The following is a 12,264-nucleotide window of genomic DNA, read 5'->3' as shown; positions in this document are numbered from 1 at the left end:
ACCTTATCCATTCCACAACCATATTTCCTCCCTCTTTTCATACCACTTCACCCCTTAGTCCTTCCACAGCACATCTCATTCCTGAGTCTTATTGCCAACCCCATTTGAGCTGAGTCCCACCCCCAACCCTATCTCATGATTTGTAGTGATGCATTTTATTTACTAACAATGCACCTGTTTCACGATGAGTGACTTAAAAGAGCCTCCTAACAACTTCATTGGAGAGGTCAAAATTTAAGACTTTTGGGACTGTCATTGTGGAAACAATTACTATGGTTTTGTTCCAAGTAGATTTATGCATTGCTACTTTACCATTATTTAAGAAAAAACTTGAAATATTGCTGCCTAGTGTCCTATTGTATTGGTTGTGCAAAAAAAAAAAATCCCTTTCAGTCCATCTTATGAGTATTAGGCTCCATGGATTGGCCCAGTTGCAGAGCTGTTCATATTGACAGAACTGCATCGTATTGATGAAACTGAGGAAACAAAAGCTAAAATACTGTAAATCTGAATCTTCACACTATACTTCGATTTTACTGATCAACTGCCTTATTAAACATAGGTAGGTGCAAACTGTGCAAGGCATGTTATATTGACCTAAGGGGATCACGTAGTGGTTTAATTGTAAGATTGCAACAGGAGATGAAAAACCAACATACTTATGCCAAGGTTTTCCCAAAAAATCTATGTTGTTAAACAATTACCTTCCAGTCATTTCTACATGTACCTTGACTATCAATGTTTTTTGTCTGAGATGTTTGATACTCTTAAACAAGCCCTTGTTTGTGAGTGTGAACCTAACCCCCTACCTGGCCTGTTCTCTACACCTCATGTCCATTAAAAAAGAATGTTATTTCACAGTGTGTTATTGTCTCTACTACCTTGCCAACAAGACTTGCCAGTCTCCTTAAGCTGAAGAATCCCACCCCTTTGACATATGATAGGTGGGTCCATGAAATTTTAGCTTGTGAAAAGTTAGACCCATGGTTACAATCTGAGCTGAATGGATGAGAAATTTAATTCTATAATATCTATTTAAGAGTTACCTATGGGAACAATGGCTCTCAGCTGAAAGCCTTATTTTTGGGGGTTGATGAAGGGCCAGTTACCAGTCCACCCGCATGAGAGGATGGGATAACTCAACATGATAGATTTCCGGATGAGCCGTGCGTGATTTGCCACACATAATTCTAATAACCTTCCTCTGCCCTTTCGATGACCCTGATTTCCTGCCCAAAGGTGGTCCAACATGACAAAACTAGATGGTCAGATTTGTTCAGTCTGCTCTGGACTTTGCTGAAGTCCCCGAGGCATTGAAAGGTGTCCCAAAGGTGTTTACAGGTGTACAGCCATCTGAACCAGCACCGATAGGTAGGTTACGCTAACAGTTGTTGCGAGAAGGGAGGACTCAGCTGGTCAATGCATGCATATTAATTGTTTCTTTGTTGTGGTCTTAGGCTTTGATTGAGCCAGGCATTTTCCTTGTGTTAGTTTACAAGACACAAAATAATTCAATGTAATAAATTAAAGAAGAATAAAACAAATGGAAAACAAAAGCATATTGAGATATTGATACTTGAGGTGAAGTGAGATCAATTTTCTTTTAGGCCATAGTAAGTGGGAGCATTTTAATCACACCAATTTCACCTGAGCATTAAGCCTGCATATTTATAAATGAAAGAATATAATATAAGACACGCAACAATATAGAAAGGAAATAGTTGCATTCTTCCTTAAGAGATAATCTATTTAAAGAGAGGAAATATGATTATTACATAAACATTATAGTTTTCCTAATGTTGCCAGTGACATTCATGGCTAAAATAGCCTATTATACTTGAACTGAGGAGGTAATCACTTAGCTGTAACAATTATGACGGTTATTATGCAGATACAACAAGGATAGGGGTAAGACAGATTTTATAACAGTTTCATGGGCAACTGACACAACAAGGTATAAGGGAAAGGTAAGATAAGAAGAAAGAAAATCACCTTTTCACACAGGGCCATGTAGGTTTGGATTTTTTTCCCCTTAAAAAAAACCTTCATTTAAAAACTGCATTTTGTGTTTACTTGTGTTATCTTTGTCTAATATTTAAATTTATTTGATGATCTGAAACATTTAAGCGTGACAACATGCAAAAAAAAAAAAAATATCAGGAAGGGGGCAAACACTTTTTCACAGCACTGTATATGGCAATCTCTTCTGGTGAGGCAATGTATTGTTAATTGATCCCGGTTGCAGACCCTGTTACAAACACTGGGGGGCGCTGTAGATTCATAGCTCACACAGTCAAGTGTTCGGTTCTAATCCCTTTTAGTAAGAAATAAAAAAAAAATCTTTTATTCAAGTTTGGTATTGTTGCAGTGGTTGGGAGGTGACACTTTGTTTTATAAATGTTAAAATCTAGTACTCCTTCAGGAATATGGAATTTTAATAAGTCTAGCAGATCGAGGAATTTATCCTTAAGTTCCAAGAGCGGTGTTTTATGGTCTTTGTTAAGACCTTGCAGAGGTCAAGAGGACAAGAAGGCTGCATTTGCCATTACAATCTGTTGGTTGCTACATTCATTACTGAGTTCTAAATAGCCTTTGGAAGCAACTTCAGCACAATTCAAGTTCTATTGGAAAAATCTTCGGGAAACCTTTCCCGGACCCACACTGGAGTCTGGCCTTCACAGACCAGGGTGTGACACCACAGTGCTTCATTAACTAATATTAGTTTAACACTCCTGAATCAACTTGTCAATCAATAATCAGGTTTAGTAGGTGTGTCTGAGGACAGCAATTGCTAAACTTTTCTGCACTCTGGCTGCCAGGACTGGTCTTTGACACTCCTGAACTACATATTAATGCATGGTTTTGCCAAAAGATGTTCAGTTATCCTCATACTGTCAAACATGTAGAGATATTCATAATTGTAGTGAAGTACACAAGGTTTCCAGAGAAACAGGACATTTCTTCATCAGCTGTGCAAACAAGGTGCTTCTGAAGTTTTAGGAAACCTTGTGTACTTCACTCTATGTAAAACCTCATGTCTATCCAATGTTATATGGCCACTGATTTCCTAAAATTCCAAATAGGACCTTCCATCACTGACACAAAGGGATGAAAACCACTGTCCGGCAATGGATATACATGCCTGTTTTTTTCAAAGCTTACAAGCAAGTAAGAATAAAATGTTCATTTGAATACACCTCATCTAAATTTAGATTAAAAAAAATAAATGATTATGCTTTTTTAATAGATCAATGTGTCCAGGAGTGCAACATAAGGCCTGCAGTTGGCTACATGGTGACTTGGGGTTTATCCAAAAACATTCAGAGAAGACCAGCCTTTTAGCTGCTGATGACACAACCCAGGACCATATCCATTTGAAAGTTTTAATATATTTTGTAAAAGTAAATCAATTTTTATTTTTTTTGGATAACCTGTTAAAAATATTTCTGTGCCACCAGGACATATGCAGAAGTCAAGGAAAAACCATGTATCATATAAAGAAATTCTGGTAATTTATTTAATTCATTATGTTTTACTGATGCAGAGAAAATGACTGTTTTGCCCTTCTAAACACTTGTTAATGTATTTTGATTGCAGATACTAGCGCTGAAATGTCTAATAGAATGTTCCAAATCAGAATTCAACCTTTGATCCTAAAATGAAACAATAGGGAGATGGGAGCATATCTGTTTTACAGAAGAACAGCTAATCATACTGCACTCCTCTTTTGAGTTAACAGGGTTTATGCTTTTGCTGTTGTATTTTCACATTTGGTCATGGTGTTTAGGATGTTGTTGTATTTTCACATTTGGTCATGGTGTTTAGGATGTTGTTGTATTTTCACATTTGGTCATGGTGTTTAGGATGTTGTTGTATTTTCACATTTGGCCATGGTGTTTAGGATGTTATTGTATTTTCACATTTGGTCATGGTGTTTAGGATGTTGTTGTATTTTCACATTTGGTCATGGTGTTTAGGATGTTGTTGTATTTTCACATTTGGTCATGGTGTTTAGGATGTTGTTGTATTTTCACATTTGCTGGTGCCTTTTTTTAATTTTAGTGTTTCCTTTTCTGATTTCCTGTTCTGATTTTATTTTGTTAAAGTGAAGTGCAATTCCAGGCCACACATAACTTCAGACACACTGAAATACAATTAAGAGCTACATCTGTCTCCTTAAAGAATGAGAAAAACAGAGCCCCACCCATGACATAGCTGAACGTCTGGCCAAATGGACAGAGGGAGAAAGAAGCCTTAGATGGCTTCATTTTACTGAACATGAGATGGAGCCTAGAGATCAGTCAGATACACACCAAAGACGAAAAAAGACTGAAAGTACAGGAGGTCTGCTGTCACATATCTATATGCCATGTCCGTAGAAGATGGCAGTATATTTTAGATGCGAATAATAATGTAGCTAGAATCTCTGGCTCACATGTGCTGCCTGTCAATTACCTTTCTAGTGTGTCTGACTTTCCCAGTCATATCTCGAGGGCTTAGGTTGTGTGAGATGATGTACAGTGTGCCTGTACAGTGACAGCCCGTAGAACGTTTGCTAGTTTAACGGAGCTCTAAGATTTTCCAGGTCACTATAGCAACTTGGAATCATTCTATTGCTATTTCATCCTATAGCAGATTATTTCCGGATTTATTACTAATTCTATGTCAGTTACTATATTATTGCACATGTATGTCTTCTGCATCTGATCCTGAATTTATTCCTGGTAATATGTGATAATCAGCAAATCACACTATACATGTTACACTGTAAATGTTACGATCATGTTATTTAAAAAAGGATATTAATGTAACATTTGATGTCTTTGTTTTAGCGATATCAAGAACAGCAAGGCTGCTTTCTCGTTTATTTTGTCTATTGTTTGTGAATTGGAAGTTTAGAAAACAATTGTTAGTCTAACTGTACTTGAACATAACCTATGCTTATTGCTTTATTTCAAAATTATTGTTGTCTTGTAGTCTGTTTAAAATGAAAACTACTTTGGTACCCAAACTGAGGCTTGTTTAAAGCACTTACTGTGAAGACACCATAAACTCCACAGCTGAATTACCATCTGTGTTCATTTTAAGTCCAGCTAAGCACAAATACACCTGTAAGAGTTCATTCAACACCTGGGATTTGGCTGTGTATGCCTATACCCAGAACAAACTGAGCTGCAATAAACGCAGAAACACTTTGAACAAAACATGAAATAGCCAAACTATTTATCTAAACAGCGGTTGGTATTTAATTTTAAAAGCAGTGTGTTCACTGAGTAGGTGAATTGCCCTGTTTTGAAAGTGCTGTAAGATAACTTGATATATATCAATGCTATTCTCATGTACTATATATCAAGTGCAATAATGTGGAATTTAAACTTCTATCTTAATGTAATGGCATAGTTATATAATAAACCTAGTTATTGAGCAACATTAAACCTCTTAATTAAATGAGATTTTAACCACACAGATTTCAGGCTAAAGTATTAAAAGTATTACACAGTTATATATGGTTCAAAGGTATTTTCTATGCCAGAGTGTTGTATGCCATGTTTTTGAAGAGAGCATTTGAAAATTCTCTGAGAGCTTAATAGGCTACTCCCCGCTGTCAATCATGTATTCTGCTAAACGTAGAGGCCTGTAGGGTAGCTGCATGGGAGGGTGGTGAGGTGGGACAGGTAAGAGGTGCCACACCCTTGAACAGCAGGAGCATGGAGATGAATCACAAACTGGCTCAGGAAACAGAAGGTGGGTCTGCCTTGCAGAAACTCTGCACGTTTGTCCTAGCGGGGAGATCAGTCAAGTAATCTCATTAAAAGGTACAATTTTAAGATATTTATCTTTTAGAATTTCACTGAATAAACATCCTACTCTTCAGTGGTTCATCCTACTGAAGAGTTCATCCTACTCTTCAGTGGTTACCATTTAGGTATTGGTAATAATTGATTGCATAATAAAAATCTGCTTACATTGTAATTTAAATTAATTAAAAATAACTCTGTAATTAAATAGTGTTGATGGTAATTAAAATGCAAAGTAAATGTTTATAAGCATAATTCAAAATAGTAAGATTTTTTTTACTCATAGCCTCTTAATTTCTACAGTGATATGCTTATAGTGGTAGTCTTAGAGTCCAATGCTATTGAATGTTATTACCTGGAAGATGTTAGTGAAAAAATAGTGAAAAATGTGTAAGTACTTTCTTTCAAGGACACTGATTGAACAGATGCCACACAAACATGGGTAAGCAGACACATAGACAGAAACAGAAACACACACACACACACAGAGAAGAAGACTGGTCTGCAGAATGTCATCCAACTGACTATGCCAAGTGAGATTCATGTCTGTTAAAGAAAACTGGCTTAGGTATATATTGACTTTTCTGTGAAAGTTATGCAGAGGAAATTGGACTGGCAACTCGTCTGTCATGCATGAACATTTTGGTTAAATAAAAGTGATTGAACCTCTGATTTCTGTCAGCATTTATAAATTCTAATTTGAAATGTGTCACCAATTTATCAAAATCCTGTTCTTAGAAACAAATGAACTAAAGTATATGATTTACAAATCCTTGATCATAAGCAAATGAACATTGAATGTCATTTGTCAGACATTCATTTATGTCAGATCAATGCATGGTTCATCATTTCCTCCAAAATGCAATCGTGGTTAGGTGTATTTTACTTGGTCACCAGTATGTTCTGCCCATGCATACTATTGTGGAGATGTATATGTGCTTTCTCTAGGTATGTTTTTGTCTCTATATATAAGTGTTTGCACTAGGCTCTGTTGCACAGGTGGTTACAGGAAAATGCACTTTTGTATTAATCTAGGTTTTGCTATGGGTATAGTAATGGAAGTGCATGTACGTGGGACAGTGTGAGGTAAGGTGGTGTAGTGGCCTAACAGCAAATGTGAAATGACCATATTCTTTAAAGAGGTTTAAATATGTGAATGCTAAAAGACGTGTATCCTAGTTCTCCTGCTATGAGCTCACCTGAATTCACCAGTGTCATTCACCATGTGCACGTATGGCCAATAGACCCCATTACTGATAGAGACCATTACTGTGGGGGCAACTTAAAGTCTGGCCCCAACGCAACAGCAGGAATCTCTGCTACTTATCCAGTATCTTGCATTTCATTTCAAGCTGGATTCCTGGAGCACGTGAGCCAACATCGACCAGCTGAGATCCTTCTGTTAAAGAAAGCAGGCTCATTACCTCCCAAACCCACCAAGTCACCACGAGAAGATCAAAATGCTAAATAAAAAAAGAGAACAGAAAAAAAAGCACACACTATAATAAGATATTTATTAAAACATTCCATGGATGTGAGGAAGAAAGCCCTTGGAACGTTCATAACTTTTTTTCAGATTAATTCCTTCATAATAAGTGTGACATGCCAAATACTACTTATTCCCATCTGACGCACACGGGCGCTTGGCACAGCCATGCTGTTGCTGTGCTCTGAAGGATCTGGGGAACCTGCCTGCCTGATCCGGTGGAGGGCCAGTGCTGCTGATTGGAGTTCCGCGGAGAGCAACAGAGGATATGACATCAATCCCAAACGAGACCTGGGGCTGAGGCTTTTTTACAGCTGGTGCACGCAGGGGATTAGACGCATTCTGGCAAATGTAGAGAGAAAAAAATTCTAAAGTATTTTAAAGCTGATAAAAGTACAAAAGTGACAATATTTAGCTTTGGCCAGAGTAGACAGAAACCATACACTGCAGAGTCTTTGTAAAATGTTCTACGTTCTTCTGTCACACATGTGGCTCTTGTCCAGAGAATGATCTGATTAGCTCTCTTCTTCTTCTGCCACAAATAGGAAAACACTCATTTCAGGTCAACATCAGATTAGATTGCTTAGGCCTTCTCTAAAGGAACAAAAAAATACATGCTGCAAAAATGTATGTTTCTTCCTGTCACAAAACTCTGTATTGCTCAGTGTTTGCACTTTGATGTCTAAATGCATTAGCAGTGCAATCTAAGCCATATTCACAAAGCAAATATGAAAGAGAATGATACTCAAAAATGTAATATGCAATATCTGTTGAGGTCAGTAAGAGTGTTTACAGGAAAAAGAGGAATAACATTGAATTAGAAATATTGATAACCTAAAACACAAAGGACTAGAGATATTCTGTATCCTTATAAAATCTGTGTACAGGGGCCTCTGTAGACTTCTGCAAAGGACTCTGGGTAATCCTCTGCAGACCTCTGTGTAAAGCACATCATCTCTCAATCACTTACAGGATGGTAGAGAAAAACATTCTTATCTGCAGATTTAAGATGAAGTCATTTTTTTTTAAAGAGAGGTCTTCTTTTGGAATGTAATGGTACCAAATTTTAACTAGTTTAAATATTGAAAATCAATTTGCATAATGGTAAATAATGTATGAGTTGGACATAATGGTGGAAACTTCAAAGATCAATATGTAAAAAAGGCAGGGTGATTATATAATCACCCTTGAAAAGGTGTATAAAAATTAAACTCCTGTGTACCCGACATTCTCCAGAGGGTACCTCAAATGCATGTTATCTTTAACTTGCAATAAAGGACGGGACCAGCTATTCTCTTCAACAAATTCTTGAGTCTGCATCTTTATTTTATGTTTGAATGTATCACTTTAAAGCCAGAAAATTGGGAATTTGGAAACGACACAATCCTAAAGGGGATGTAGATATATTTCATTGCTCTTTTCTTTTCCTTTTCCAGGGCAGGCAGTGGTTAGTGCTAGGTTCCTGTTGTGGCCCCATTAGTAGGTGGAGTTGCTGGGGCTTTCATCTATAGTGTATTTATAGAACTTTTCCAACCTGCTCAAACTGACAGAGAACTAGAGCCCAGAAGGAGGATCAGAGTGTGCTCAGACTCATTAACACATCAGGTAGCCTAGGCACTGGGACCAGAAAAGACCAGGAGAATATCCAGTCCAGTCCTAAACAAGCCGCTTTGGTTATGCACAGAGATGAAATCAGCCTCCGCCTGTTAAAACACACGGATGACTATGGAGCTGCCCATGGGCTTATGGCCTCTGCTTATTTTCCTGGTCTTCTCTGAACAGAAGGCCAAAGTTCACAAACTGGCAAGAGGGGCCTCAACTATGCTCAGTGAGATATGGAGGGCCTAGAGGAGATATGGAGGGCCTAGAGGGCCTACTTGTCCATGTATATAACAAAGATGGATCGACGTAAAAGATTCTCAGCATACAAGAGTAAAAGTAATTTTAAATGAGTTTGTAAATGCTTTAAAACAATGGCGCACAAACTGACAACAATTTTAGTCAGGGAAGTATCTACTATAGACACAGGATATGGATGAACATTGGAATCTTGTAAAAATAAAATATGTAGTCTCAAATCTTTACAAAAGAAGGAGAGTACTTATGATTTGCATGAGCCTGGACACTGACATAACATGCTGCATCTCTTTTCACATAAGCCTGACCTCAGTGCTCAAGCACGTGGATAATATTTCCCATGATAACTGGACAGTTGCTGAGCATGACAGTGTAGAACAGTCCAGGTTGCAAGCCGTGTTGCCCTGTGTCATCGTCTGTTTACAGTCTGTCTGCCTGTGGCGCCTTGCCCTTTCGCAGACACGTCTCCACTAGCTGGGACCTGGGATGGCTGCTTTTTCTTGGAAGCGGGCAGCTTGGCTTTGCCCCGGAAAGCCTTGTCTGGGTCCAGCTTGTTCAAGAACAGTTCACCAGCTGAATCAAGATGAGGGTCACCGTAGAAAGTAAGGGGTTGATAAAGAGACGCCCATTGCTGTGCAAGACGAGAGATCAATTTTAGTAAGGATCACTGTACCCTCCACTGCGCTGTCATTGCAGAGTCTGAGAAAATGATAACTAATTCTCTGAACTTACTACAGTCAGGCCTATGGCTCATATTCTGCAACTACTTTATTCAAAGACAGATGAAGGACAGTTAAGTTACTCTCATATAGTGAAAGCGATGTGGCTTGCATAGTAATGAAAAACTTCTAAAAACCTGAGAGCCAAGTTCCTGCAGTTATGAACTAGAACAAAAGGCTGCAGTGAAATAGTAAAGTTTTAAAAAGCCATGTGGTTATTGCCCCTACACTGAGCTAATTTTTATTACATCCTAATGAATACAAATGAGAAGCGCAAGCAGCATCTGATCTTTCACAGCCATTTAAAACTCAAGAACAGCAAGCTACAAGGGAGCCTTATTAACAACATTGACACCAGTACAAGGTTTACCACTCTCTCTTTGAATTTGATATTAATTGTACAGAGACTATATGCACCATTAAACAGTTAATTGGTTGTTTTTACAAAGGAAAAACAAGGTTGGCTGATGTTGACTTGGGGTGATTTAATTATAGTTAATGCTTTACTCCTACCTTGGCCTGTGGGCTGGGCCCGTATGGGGTGAAGTTGTATTGCCACTCGGGCAGGCCTAGATGTGTTATCATAAGCCTATAGTATGCAGTAAAGGAGGAGGTAAGTAAGTGCCAGTACAGCGACCGGTCCAGGAACCATATTTCACTCTGTTGGGCCACAGCACCTAGATGTCACAAGTTATCAGGTCATACAATAAATGTAGTACGAGTCATTTATCCAGTATATGAAACCTTCAGCACACCATGAGTTACGCTGGCTTTGTTTTATGCTTTAAATGGATTCTTACCGGGAGTGCAGTCTGTGTACACCAGGCAGACTCTACCATTTCCACCACAGGGGTCAAGCTCAAATATACGGCTACGGGAGTCAAAGTGGGGTTCTTTATATCCCTCTGACCCTAAAGATGATCAAAAATTCCTTGAAGGTACATATAGTAAAAATACTTATGCTGAATTCTACAACTTGTACCACTTATGCCTTAAAATCAAAGTTACTATACAAATTAGATCATATTTTGTAGGTGCCTTTAGAGAACCTCACCTTCTAATGCATCCTCAAAGTCAAGGTCAGCTAATGTGGGGGCACTGGGAAGGGAGTAGATGTTCGACTGGGCCAGAAGACGGAGTTTAGCCACACTGTTAATCACCATACAACCAACAGGAACTGGTTCAGCTGTAAAGCACAAAACATATTCTCATTCCTTGAGATTTTAATAGTGGGAAGATTTGAATGCTTTTATTCATTTATGCTTTGCTTTTGGCCATTCCCAGTTATAATTCACAGGTTACAGTGGCTGCCCTGAGACGGTGGAATGGTCTTCCTCTTTGTTTTCAGGTCTTCCCTTACCATTGACTTAAATTCCATTTAAAAATTAAACACTTCTGAGTAGCCCTTTGGTCTGTTTAAGGTATTTTTTCATCTATTCTTTTTTGCATTCTTTTCTTTACTTGCATATTTATTTTACTGAACTGCCTTCTGGCATTGTTGAGTGCATCTTATAAAATTAACTACCTGAATGAGTATTGACCATCAGTGACATGATGGAGAACCACAACTTACCAAAGGTTATTAACATACTTTAAATATCAATGCATGACTACTCCTTTGGTAAGGAAAGAGCAATTACTTAGATGCTTATCCTATATTTTTAATATAACATGGAACTCACTTTCTAGTTTGGAATTCCAGGTAAGAGTGAAGCCATCTGTTGTCAAGTAGAAGTCTCTCAGATCCTCTGGCAAAACACAGTTGTTTTTCTGAAGGACACACAAGCACATATTTAAATCTATTTATTCATTGGCATCTTCTCAGGATATGATAATTTTCTCCTTCCGTACCTGCTCCCATGAGAGGAGGTATCTCTTCTCTGCAGGTTCTCTCTCAACGAATCGTACATCAAGGACACCAGGGAGGCTCTCTGAAGATTTAATGGGGGTGTTTTAAAAAATAACTAAAACGAAAATCTCAACGACTGAGAAGCCTATGAGGACATCTCTAGTGTCACCTTTGTTAAAGAGAAAGCTATTTAGTCAACACAATCTCTAATTCATTAGGACCATCTTACTGTAATAAGGGTATTCAAGTTAGTTTGCGTAAGATGCTTTATCACAATGCACGACTCATAGCCCCCTTGCTTCAATAAGATACTATAAGCAGCTTATTATAAAGCTGACTGCTTTGATATGGTCAAATGAACACTGGCGGCGACGACTCACCCAGAACCCGAGTTATTCCCAGGGTAAGTCTTTCTGAAAACCCTCTGAAGGTCTTTTCCTCTTTCGCATCCTCCATTGCTTACGGCATATATGCGCTTGAATCCCGCAGTAAGGCGACCGCATAGCAACAAGGAACCCAAACATGTTAAATCCTGAACATCTATTGGTCAATAAA

At 38.2% G+C, this 12,264-nt stretch overlaps 1 protein-coding gene across 1 annotated transcript; it reads right to left on the bottom strand.

The window, feature by feature from the left end:
* Positions 1-8,575: 8,575 nt before the first annotated feature.
* Positions 8,576-12,184, bottom strand: tpgs2 (tubulin polyglutamylase complex subunit 2). The gene is made up of 7 exons (XM_027003686.2): positions 12,090-12,184; positions 11,712-11,791; positions 11,543-11,630; positions 10,915-11,046; positions 10,661-10,771; positions 10,374-10,537; positions 8,576-9,772 (listed from the first exon to the last, which is right to left on the bottom strand). Exons 1-7 carry the CDS (start codon positions 12,163-12,165, stop codon positions 9,551-9,553), a joined length of 873 nt encoding a protein of 290 aa, XP_026859487.2. The 5' UTR covers positions 12,166-12,184; the 3' UTR covers positions 8,576-9,550.
* Positions 12,185-12,264: the final 80 nt, after the last annotated feature.

The sequence above is a fragment of the Electrophorus electricus genome, chromosome 6 (genome assembly GCF_013358815.1).
Source record: "Electrophorus electricus isolate fEleEle1 chromosome 6, fEleEle1.pri, whole genome shotgun sequence".
Classification (NCBI taxonomy): Eukaryota; Metazoa; Chordata; class Actinopteri; order Gymnotiformes; family Gymnotidae; genus Electrophorus; species Electrophorus electricus.
This window is presented reverse-complemented; position numbering and strand designations above follow the sequence as displayed.